This window comes from Vitis riparia, unplaced genomic scaffold, assembly GCF_004353265.1.
Source record: "Vitis riparia cultivar Riparia Gloire de Montpellier isolate 1030 unplaced genomic scaffold, EGFV_Vit.rip_1.0 scaffold756_pilon_pilon, whole genome shotgun sequence".
NCBI lineage: Eukaryota > Viridiplantae > Streptophyta > Magnoliopsida > Vitales > Vitaceae > Vitis > Vitis riparia.
In genome coordinates, this window is record NW_023269770.1 from 104,225 (window position 1) to 116,397 (window position 12,173).

Below are 12,173 nucleotides of genomic sequence, written 5' to 3' on the forward strand. Positions count from 1 at the left end.
TGCACAAAACTAGTCCTTGGCCTAATGCATTCAGGGATTTTTTTTGTTTCTTTTTTAAATCAGCTTCTAAAAAGTAGCAATGTAATTTTAAAAAGAAATTAAATATAAGGAAAAAAAAAATATGGCTTCTTTGAAAGAGATTTTATAATTATTATCTTTTAGAAAAAATTTATAGGATTTTTTATTATTCTCCAACACAAATAAGTTAATAATTTTATCCTCATATAAAATTTAAGATTATTCATTAAAATGAATGAAATAATCTTAAATTTGTAAAACTAACTATTGAAGAATAACTCTTTTTTTTTTTTTTATCTAAATATCCTTTGATATTTTGATTATTTTTAATTTATGTAAATTTTTAGAAGAAAAGATTAAATATGGAGGGTTAGATGTATAAATTTAAGATTGTTTCATTCATTTTAATCCAATAATGTAAAATTTATAAGGTCACTAAAATATTTTTCTAAAATATTCTATTTAGAAAAGATTTTAAATCTTAATATCATTATTTATCATGGAATCCTTATTTACATTAAAATAAAACTATTAATTTCCCAAGTTCCAAAGAAAAAAAATACAACAATTTTAAAAGATATTTAAAAAAATATGACACTTTTGAAACTATTTTCAAAGAGACAATTTCACCTGAACTTTGAAATTATCTTTTAAAAAATAACTTTCATGATTAAACTGAAGTTGCCTTTTCAAAAATGTCGTAAATTCATAAATAGCTTTAAAACTTCATATTTTAATAAATATTTTAAAAAATTCCTAGCCTTTTTTCAAAAATCCCCAAGTTCTCTAGCAGTTATGACAGACCTCCTCAGCATAAGCATAGATTGATTCAATAAATAACAATAATAACACTTATCCTCTTGAAAGAAGTTCCTCCTAAGTCCTACCTTGTAAGAGGCAAGCCTTGATATATGCACATATGTTATAAGATCTTGAGACTTCGTACAGTTTGTAACAAGTACTATGTATTTGATCACCCGAAATCGAAGCCAAATTATACGATGGATTTGCAGAACTTACGTTACTGTTTTCTTTTTTACTTATCTCTATTCTCCCAGTACTGAGAATTCATGGTGATGGGGTAGAGATCCGCACCAGAGGTGGAAGAGGCGGTCCATGGCCCATCTGTTGACAAAAATGGAATTTGGCTCTCACTGGTGTTCTTTGCATGGTAGAGATCATACTGTTGCCCGCAGTTCCTTGAGCTTAATCTCATCACTGGAGATGCTTAAACCCGAAGAGATTTCCTGAACATGAGCTCTGCCTTCAGTATGCTCACTACTGATGACATGGTCGGCCTAACCACTGGAGAGAAGCTGGTGCATAGAAGAGCTACGTTGATCATCGCCATAACCTCTTCCTTTTGAAATTTGATTCCAGTATTGGGTCAACTAGCTCCAACAGATTGCTGTTCTCTTTTAACAAGAGTGCCTAGAAATGGAAAACCCAGAGGAAAAAAAAAAAGCATGGTAAGCCATTGCAATGTAGCTATTTGCAGCATGAGTTGATGAATAAGGATAACATTGATCAGTTACTGATATATTGACATCTACCCTAGGCTATCAAAAAGTATTTTAACGAGGATAGGAAGAAATCTATCCTTGAAGATGTTCCTGGACCTGTCTATATTGAAGTGATTTTTGATCATTTTGGAGAATTACAGCTATAAACAAATCATGGACTTTGCTCAAAACAGAGAAAAATCATAAACAACAAATGCAAGAAATGATGCTTTTAAAATTATACCCAATCGAGAAGATACACGCAGCCATCCTTTAGAATGTGACTAGTGTTGCTCTTCCCACTAACGATTTCCAAAGCGACGACTCCAAAACTATAAACATCTGCCTTTTCAGTTAAATGCCCCCTCATTGCATATTCAGGTGCCATATATCCACTGCAAAATTGAAATATTATGCATTATAAATTTCCATGTAAGATCTCAGAAAACTGCTAGTGAAATTAGAGCATGGTGACTCACAAAGTTCCAGCGATCCGGGTGCTAATGTGGGTATTCTCCTCTTCATCAAGTTTGGCCAAGCCAAAGTCGGATATTTTGGGGTTAAGGTCCTTGTCGAGCAGCACATTAGTGGCCTTTATGTCTCTGTGAACAATCTTCAGCCTCGATTCTTCATGTAGATAAGCCAAACCCCTTGCTATACCAACACAAATCTTGTGTCTTGTTGGCCAATCCAGTTTCAATTGGCTATCTTTTTGGCCTATGAATCATCATATCAATGAAATGTTAGACATTGCCTGCAGTCAAGTAAAGCACATCTTCACATGAGGATAACACTCACCAAACAATGCCCGAGCAAGGCTGTTGTTTTCCATGTACTCATATACTAGCAATAACTGATTTCCTTCGATACAACAGCCATACAGCTTTACAAGATGCGGATGTTGTAGAGCAGAAATCATGCCTATTTCATTCACAAACTCACGATTTCCTTGTTTTGATTTGGAAGAAAGCTGCTTCACTGCAATTATTGTGCCATCCAATAATAGGCCCTACATTTGAGAAAATAACATTCATCCTCAATGCAAAAAATTTAAGGGAAATAACCAATATGAAGACCTTAAATGCATAATGAGAGGGGAAATTAATTTTTTTGTGGAGCACCTTATAGACAGAGCCAAAACCACCTTCTCCAATCTTATTAGCAGCATCAAAGTTGTTTGTGGCAGCCTTAATTTGCCGTAAGGTAAATGTACCAGTTTGCAGATTTAGGCCCCTTAAATCTGTAGAAGAAGATGAAAAAGATAAGAATAAACCTAAAAGAATGACAATAATTTTGACACATTGAGACAAATTTCAGAGATGAAAATAATACCCTCCACATCCTATCAAATCAACAAATCCACCACATGATCCTTACCCAGTTACTTTGTCTGATCCCCAAATACCAGAAAAACCAGATATGGTTGCAGAAAAGCTTCTAAAGAAATCAAAAAAAGAAGGGAGAATCTATAGAGCACAACAAACTCTTTGGTTTGATCCAAAGTTAGAAATAATGGGGATATAAGAAGTTAATTCTTAATTAGTAATATTCGGATTTTCTGAAACTGCTTTGTAGGTACCTTGTTCCATTGTATTTTTACGTCTTAGACAGCCTTTCCACCAAAGGACACCTAGAACCAGAAGCAGAAGAAGTGCTACTGCAGCCACAATACCAACCACAGCACCTGCAGATATACTACTTCCATTTTCTGCAGGAGGTATAAAATCTGCATCGAGAACAAGAAAACAGTGGAGATGCAGAGATGAGACGGCATCCACTTTCAAGTAAATTATGAACAAAGACAGAAAATCTGACCAGTAGGAAAGTTGCAAAATAGGAAATAAGAATTTCATGTATCCCAACTATTCAAAACTGATAAAAACTAGAAAGCCTGTAAAGAGAGCCCAACTTACTGGGGGTCACAGCAATAGCAGATATAAGAGGACCGTAAACCCCTTTACTAGGAATGGCAGTTGTCCCTTTACCAGCCCAATAGAAGCGGATCTCCAATGTTCTGCTAGTCACGGCTACTGTAAAAATTTTTATGATTTCTTGGCCAGCCCCTCCTGCTTCATCCTCAATATTGAAATCCTTCAGAACCTGGTTGCCCTGCATATTACAATCCAATAACAACTGAAATTTCCTGCTGGCAAAAATTGGAATGAGTTCCCAAAATTTTACCAGAACCTCAATAGAAGTATCTGAATTTCTATAGGGGCAAGTTAGAAAATCAAAATGGTACTGAAGATGAGAGTATAATGTAATTCACAACCTGAATGTAAACATCAAATATGCGCCTTCCAAGGCTGCTATACGTTTTGTCGTCAGTAAACATAATCTCCGCAAATTGGAGTTTTACCGTGTAGTTTCCGTTTCCCAGACAGAATGCATAATAAGTGAGAGAGAGGGCAGAAAGACGTGCATTCATGTACAGTGCATAATTATTCATCAAGAGTATAGACTTATTGTTTGCAATGTAGGAGTCTGTAGTAATACTATCATCCATGAAGTAACCAGTGCTGCTAACCGCCCAATTAGCTCCACTTCTGTAATATGTGGAAGCTCCAGATAAATATGTATCATCTTCGTATGCTGTGTTGTCAATAATTACTTCCTTTCCACCACAGTTGATATGGACTGAGTAATAATCTGGGATCAGCAACAACAGAAGTGTAAACATTGAAGAGGGAACAAAAACAAATGAAAAGATCAACAAAAATAAGTTACTTTAATTAACAAGATAATACACCACACCAAGAAAAAACATTTGTAACTATTTGTTTGTTTTTACAATTCCCTTTAAGAATATATTTTGCATCATATGATAAATTAAAGTAATTGCGGTCATAATATGCTTTAACATGAGACATGAAAGGAGGTACAGTGCAAACTGGTCCCTTCTTCACTTGTACCACACGAGGAATGACAAGAAACCTGGATGATGTTTTTTGATGTATGTCATCTTTTATTCTTCTTCATCAACAGTATCAAGATAATATCTGATATTTTTTTAACTTACTTTTTGGACAAGGGAAGCTTCTCAAGCATGAAACGATTCCACTGAAAGAATAATGTAATGTACAGAACAAGTCAGCATCATAATCTCATAATTGAGTATGTCTAACATGACAAGGAAATAAACCACCATTGTGCTTAGGAAAGATTGTTGGGTTTCAGAAAAATAGAAGTAAAAAAAATTAAATTAAAATGGCACTAGTTCTTAAAGAGGTAAATTAGAGACTCACGAGTTATTGCTCCCTGAAGAGCTTCCAAACAAGTTCCTAGATATTATGACAAATAAAAAATTTAGCTTCTAAACAGTATATCTAAAAAATAAAAAATGAAAGAAAATAATCCTTACACAGTTCGAGTCTGACAGTCTTCTGAGTTTCCACTCGTAAAGTTATTGTAGGAAAGATCACTGTATGCAGTAGTTACAATTTGGTTCATCATTTTTTTTAACACAGCATAATGAACCACAAGAATTTTGTATTATAATAGTTCATATATATGTTTATAATAGGAGATTGCATAATTACTAATTACTTATCTCCATCAAGATAAGATGTATTGTTTCCTCTTAGTTCAGCGACACATGGCAAGTAGCTCATCATTTGGCAATGACCATAAACAACTTCAAGTTCTAAATGCGTATATCATTACTCAAATCTAAAAGTGGATTACAAAATGGCTCTTTCTTCTGCTAGGATTCAAACAATCATGCAACAGAAAATGGAAATAGAACATTTCCCCTCCAATGTCATTCTTTCCTTCTTTCTTATCGTTTTTGACACTACGCAGCATGATCAACTCACCAGGTTCCAAGTTATGTGTTTTTAAGGGCATTACATGTTAAATTATAGACAACACAGAATAAGACAAACTTCTTATTTCTTTCAAGTTCAGCTACGAAAATGTGGTACTTCAAAAATATAGCAATGTAGGCAAATAAAACATCTAAATTCACAGGAAGAGAAATAAAGATGAATTTACAAATTAAAGATAGTGGTATAAACAACTAGTACGGAAGTGGCAGGAAGTGCATTTTTTGGGCAGAGATATCAAACACAACATTTGCTACTTAGATGAGTGAGACATAAACCAGTAGCCGTAAGTCAAGACCAAATACAGAGTCAATATTCAAGTCCCAAATGTTTGACTTATGGAGGTAATTATGTATCCACTACAACTAACAATGAAGTCAAGGCACAAAATTAAAACTAAAACTGATGTTTCACCATGTGATCTATAGTTAAACCAACATAACCAAGGCATTACAGAGAGCATTTGAAAGAGGAAGTTACATGTTTTTTCCTTTCTGCAGAATCCAATCGGGTATGCGTCCAGTTAGCAAGTTTCCGGTCAAATACCTACACAACATTAGTAGCACCAATTCAGTAATGTTTTAGTTTCATGTAAAGAATAATTAAAAACTAACCAAAACAAGGAAAAAAAACATGACGAGGAGTAGTCATGACAGCAGCTTTCTGTGTTTATCAACAAGTCATTTTTCATTGCATCCCTGAATGTATCTCATTGACATTAGATGTTTTCCTCTTTTGAAAACTTAAAATAATCATTGTACCATCAACTACTGTACTATTGACCCTTTGGTATCCTAAAAATGAAAGAGGAAGGAGAAAATAACACCTAAATACTCCCATGAAAAACATCAGGCCGGTTAACCATTGTTGCTTGAAATGTGACAAACGAGTCATTCTTGGTGTGGTAGGGTTCTGTGCCATAATGCCATTAAAACTGAAAATAAATTTAGCTAACTTCACTACATAAATTAATGTCTTTTGAGACAGGAGCAACTACCTCAGGTGGTTTGGGATGGTTCAGTTCTTAGGTTGTACCAAAAGAATTGCATTTAAAGGTAAAATGGAGATTGTGTTGGTATGGGAAGAAATTAAAAGGATGCTAGCAGGTGGGATGAGGTGAACTACTTCAGAAGCTTTGTGTGGTTCACATCATACAATCAAATTGAAGGAAAAGTTTTATATGCAAATATTATAGTACCAGTCAAGGTTCGGGTAATAAAGTGTTGGGCTTCTGGAAAACAACATTCTCGAGTACAATGAGTGTGATAACAAAAAAGATATTAAAATGGACAAATTCACTAACAAGAACAAAAATGACAAAATTAGACATGGATAGTTTCATGAGAAAAGTAGAGGGGAACCAATCGAGGATAAGATGACATAACATGATTGAGATGGTTTAGCATTGAGAATGAAAATTGATAACCATGTTAGTGAAAAGGAATGGCATGGATCATGTTGAAGGTGCTGCTAGAGTGAGGTAACAACCAATAAAAGACAAGTCACTAGTGGTGTTTTACAGTGTACGCATCCAAATGGGGTGGATTAGTAAATCTAGATTAATATAGACAATCCCGAGTAGTTGAAAACAAAAGCCTTTAAGTATAGGGTTGAGTGTTCTTAAAGGAGGAAATGCTCCTTGCTAGACTTCTCCTTGGAACAACCATAGCTCAATTAGTCTTTCAATCAAGCCATGCTCTTCAAACAGATCCATCTTGCAATCACTAATTCTCATTTACTAAATGTGGCCACTTGGCCCTTCTCAAAGGAAGCTATTCTATCTTTGGCAACTTTCTTATTTTACTAGTTCAACATGAGTTCTTACAATTAATTATCACATTCCACATATTTATACTTTGTCTTCTCAAGTTTACCTCAGCTTAAGGAGTTGATCTCTGAAAGCCTTAACTATCTTTCAACATTAAACCAACCTCAGGACATGTTAACCACCCTACACCCCAACACACCACTATGAACTATACCTGAATGTTGCCTTTGGATTTCAAATCTAAGTTCCGAAAGAATTATTTGGTCAATCAAGGTGACTTTGGCATCAGATTGACCTTTGTTTTAACATACTTGAGGCCTTTCAAGGCCACCTATCTAATTTGGTCCCTCAATTTCAATTCACCAGCTTCAAAGATTACTTGTTTTCATTCAAGCCACTAAATTGGCCTCTCATTCAACCATTGCTTATTGGTTCACTTTAGGCCATCAAATTGCCCTTTCGGTTGGCATTTATTCAACACACTTGAGAGCTTTTTTAATGCCAACCTACATAATTTAGTTAATTGATCATTTTGATCAAGTGGCTCCTAAAATCTCTAGCTAATTAAATTGGTCTTTCAATTCAATCATGGCTTATTTGGCATAATTTCATCCATTGAATCAGCTCGAATGGCACAAGAGTCATTGAAAAAATTGACCGTCAACAGTTGGTACCTGAAGGGTACTTTAAAACAAACTGCTTACATGTAGTCTATTTTTGATATACCAAGATAGCTGTCTGGAATTTTTCCACTTAATTTGTTGAAACTCACGTCTCTGCAAGAGAAATCATAAACAAAAGAAAATTAAAATTGTTCTGCCCTAAAAGAACTACATCTCCTTGAAAATAGTAAATCTAATACTGTAAAGCAGTATACCATGTTGAAGTTCGCAATATAGACATATATGCAAAAGTGCACAAAAACAAAATATATATGTATGGTCTATGAAATAAGGCAAACCTTCCAAAGATGGTGCTATGTGTATAGTTCAAGAGAGGAGAAAATTAAGTGAACCCATTTGCAAGAGGAGTTCCCATCAATTGAGGACATTTAGGAAAGCCCCTGGGGATGGTTTGCTCAAGCACAACAAGGGTAAAAGATTGCCATAGTAAGGATCTTCATTGTTCAAGTATAAGGTGCGAGAACAACAAGGGAAGGCAATGAGAAAGGAATTAAAAATGGAAAGCCTTTGTAAATAAATACAAGGGCAAATGATATAATGGAAAGCATGGTTCTCAAGATGTAGTAGACTCAAAAGTTTGATATAAGGCTTTGATAAGTTCAGTTCACCTCAAAAGAAAGAATTCTTGGCTGGATCCTTGGTCATAAGTGTTTCGATCCTCTGCACACTACTAACATTCATTTTTTGTAGATAGATTCGTCATTTATGAATATTCACAGAAAGTTCTCCATTAACTTGATAAAGAATTTTGAGTTGTGTAAGATGTAAAGAACATAACAGTCTTTGGGAGTTGAAAAAGAATTTAACAAAAAGAACTTGTACTTTATCTGAAAAGGAGAATGAGGAAAAGAAAATAAATATATACTGACAAAGTTTTCAAGCTTGTCCATTGCCCAAGATAGTCGGGCAGCGGTCCACTGAGATTGCAACTCCTCAATATCCTACCCATGAATCAAACACATATCATCATGTGTGGCCAATTTATGTTCTAAAAATTGCAATTTTAATACAGATTATAGCATTCAACTCACAGTATATTCAAGTTTGTCATATTACTCAATAGTGGAAAAGCTGCTTCAGTTCCTTTCAAGTCGCTGATTCTCCTGCACCGAGAAATTCAACAAAGACTGAACACAAAACAAATTCTCTTCCATTTGAAATGATTATAGCTATAAAATAGGAGGGTTCAACTCACAAGTCAGATAGTTTTGCCAAAACACCAATCTCAGGAGGAATAGGCCCACTCATACCACTTGCCTGAATCACTCTGTCAATACCGAATTTTAATTTGAATAAATAACCAAAAACAAACTTCCAGAATTAATGATAGGTCCATCAAACGCATCAAATCTCTCACAATTGTTTAAGACTTGTCCAGTTCTGAATGAGTTTGGGTATTGTTCCTGTGAAATTATTATCACCAATCCTACTGCATTACGTTAAATGGGAAAAGCAACAATCAATTTTAGAATTCAAAAAACTGGCTGGCAATGCAAGAATACAAACAACCCTAAATGGGAAAGACACTTCTGAATCTTACAACTCCTTCAATGTGGTAAGCTTTGCAAATGTTTCCGGCAACTCCCCAATAAACTTGTTGGAGGTGAGATGCCTTCAATAACCGAAAAAATTTAAATAAATAAGTAAACAAACAAACAAATAAAACACAACCCCTCTGAATAAAACCCTAATTCCCAACAAATTTTATCTCATAAAATCGACAAATTTCAAATCACAACCAAACAAAAGAAAAGGGCCTTACATCTTCTCTATACTGGGCAGATTCCCCAGCTCTGGAGGAAGAACACCTGAAAGCTGATTGAACTCCACGGTACTAAACATATCAAATTCATTCAAAATTTCAAATAACAAAACCTAAAAACTTCACATACAAAGACGGCAACAAATGGGTAATCAGGAGTTTACAAGTTTACAAGAGTGCTGATGTTTCCCAACTCTTTCGGGATCGGTCCCGTTAACCGGTTCCCAAGAAGAGAACTGCAACACACCCCACATGTCAATTCACCCAAAAAAAAAAATCTAATGCTTCAAGATTCTTATTGAAAACCCATCAAAGATAGAGAGAGAAATTAAGCACACATGTTGACTAGTTTCGTGGAACCCCATTCTTCAGGGATTGAACCGTTAAGGTAGGTGCGAGTGAGGTCACTGTCATGAAGAATATGAATTACAGTTAAGTTAGTTGAAGTCCAAAATGGGTAATTTAGGAAATGGGTGAGGGCAAATTTGACATAAAAATTAAGTTAGAAAGATACTCACATTTCCTGCAGGTAAGGAAGCTTCACCAGCTCTGTGGGGACTGTCCCTGTGAGATTCTGAGTTTTGAGCACACTGCAATTTGTGGAGTTCCTTTTTAGGGTTTCATTTTGTATCTAAATTCTCTTAGTTATATGATTATATCCAAGGAATTGCATGGTCGTGGTTCTCATTTTTGTTTTTTAAAAGCACCTTTGTCCTGAAAACGTGTTTTTAAAGAAAAATAATTTAAAAAATACTTTTAAAAATTAGAAAATTAGTAATGGTGAATTTGAATGGTGATATCCCTAAAATCAATTTAAGAAAAATATTTCACCCAAAAACATTTCGAATAGAAACATCGGGTCATAATCTTTGAATTAGTGATATAAGTCATAACCTTGTTATAATTATTTTTTACTAATATATAAGTGAATGGATCTTTTAACTTGACATGACCCAAACCAAAGCAAGCATAATTTTATTTTTACTCCCCTTAGAGAAATGATATAATTTTCTAATTTAGAAAACAGTTTGAAAATGGGACTTTTGTCCTATTAAATTATTACATAACCTAAATATTGAAATTATTGAGTAATGAGTCAATAATACATTAAGCAGACTATGATTAAAACCCTAGCAACTTTTATGGTCTAATGACAAGAAAAAACTTAAATCCATTAGAGTGGAATTTAAAAATGGACCTTACAAAATTCAAATCCCTACTAAAACATACCATGAACCCTAATATGAGAATCCTCCTCCCATGGGTACCATCATTAGTGGCCATGGGCTTGGAGGCCCAAATATAGAACATAGACCCATCATGTTGGGCCAAACCTAGCCCATCCCAAACCCAACTCAAGTCAAACCCTTGACTCTAACAACTATGATTTCATACTCAAAACCTTTCTTACATGGAGCTGCAAGATCAATTGGAACAACACAAAAAAAATAAATAAATAACAAAGGATCAAACCCTATACCCATGAGCCCAAAATTCAGTGAAATGATCAAAGCTAATAATTATCAACAACCATATAATATTATATTATTTAGTATGATATGCAGGTATAGATGTATAGAAATATTATGAGAAGTAAAGGATATATGGTTACATGCTAATAATATGGCAGACAGTGTTATTGTCGAAGGTGCAGTTGCACGTCATTGAATTTTCAGATCCCACCACTGGATTTAGTGTAACCCAATCTGATTTTCCACTGCATGGATCCACTTCAAAATGTCAGTTTGTCTTTCCTAAGGTATTCGCAATTTCTTGCAAAGTTTTCACTATAATTCATGAACATCAGCAAGAAAACATGTTGGCTTAGTTTGTGTTTATACTATCCAAACTCATATATGCGTGCACCTTTGGAAAAAAAAGAAAGATTGTACCTTCATCTAGGATTAGAGTGGCTCCAAGTGTGGAAGTTGAAAAACAAGTGAAGGCAACGAATGAAGTAAAGAAAATCCTGATGAACATATCTTCACAACCAAAGTGATATTTAGACAACTAAAGACACTTGAAGTAGTTATATCAGCAGATTTTGCTTTGACTTGATGCTAACGAACCTATGCAAAAGAGCTCATTTGTGCATAAGTGAGATATGAATGTTGGAAAGCAAGGAGAGGAAGACTATCTTTTTTGTATTTATTTACTTTGAGTGAGAATGAGATAATAGACCTTGAAAACTAAAAGGCAATATAAAACTATATTTGAGAGATCATAGATTAGAAGTAAGTTATAGTTGAATAAATATTTTTTAATAATTTTGTGTACGATGGAGATGGTTTCCTAGAAATGAATTAAATAATGATATTGACCCTTATGAAAGAAACGCAAAACCTAAAGAAAATAGTAGTTAAGTGACAATGACGTTAAGAAATATATATCTCTAGGATTTTACAAGTTCCATATGTATTTTATACTAACTTGCATAGAAGGATTCTTTGATTTAAAAGCATTAACTACACTTTCCAATAGTTAGAGAAAGAGGCTTAAGGCTCATAGCCTACATTCTAGTACTATGTCATGTCATGTGAATGGAATCTTTTTAGATCTTTCATACCCCAAACGTTGATACATGTAAGTTTTAATTTAGATGGGTGCGGTCAAATA

General features: G+C 34.3%; 1 protein-coding gene across 1 annotated transcript; it reads right to left on the minus strand.

Moving 5' to 3' along the window:
* Positions 1 to 1,995: 1,995 nt before the first annotated feature.
* Positions 1,996 to 11,683, minus strand: LOC117910487 (probable leucine-rich repeat receptor-like serine/threonine-protein kinase At3g14840). The gene is made up of 22 exons (XM_034824557.1): positions 11,450 to 11,683; positions 11,170 to 11,274; positions 10,076 to 10,147; positions 9,896 to 9,964; positions 9,722 to 9,793; positions 9,558 to 9,629; positions 9,336 to 9,407; positions 9,153 to 9,224; positions 8,991 to 9,062; positions 8,827 to 8,898; positions 8,665 to 8,736; positions 7,817 to 7,888; positions 5,825 to 5,890; positions 4,882 to 4,941; positions 4,766 to 4,801; positions 4,540 to 4,580; positions 3,793 to 4,169; positions 3,434 to 3,629; positions 3,100 to 3,246; positions 2,642 to 2,760; positions 2,319 to 2,529; positions 1,996 to 2,237 (listed from the first exon to the last, which is right to left on the minus strand). The coding sequence occupies exons 2-22, from the start codon at positions 11,220 to 11,222 to the stop codon at positions 1,996 to 1,998; spliced, it is 2,265 nt and encodes a 754-aa protein (XP_034680448.1). The 5' UTR covers positions 11,223 to 11,274; positions 11,450 to 11,683.
* Between the last annotated feature and the right edge of the window lie 490 nt (positions 11,684 to 12,173).

Bases quoted from the DNA above. Each gene is read 5' to 3' on its own strand.
- LOC117910487 (XM_034824557.1), bottom strand. From the start codon at position 11,222: ATGACGTGCAACTGCACCTTCGACAATAACACTGTCTGCCATATTATT. The intron at 7,889-8,664 runs GTCAGTATATAT...TTTCTCTTGCAG, and splicing joins TGGACAAGCTTGAAAACTTT to AGACGTGAGTTTCAACAAAT. The intron at 2,761-3,099 runs GTACCTACAAAG...CTTCTTCTACAG, and splicing joins TAAAAATACAATGGAACAAG to ATTTAAGGGGCCTAAATCTG.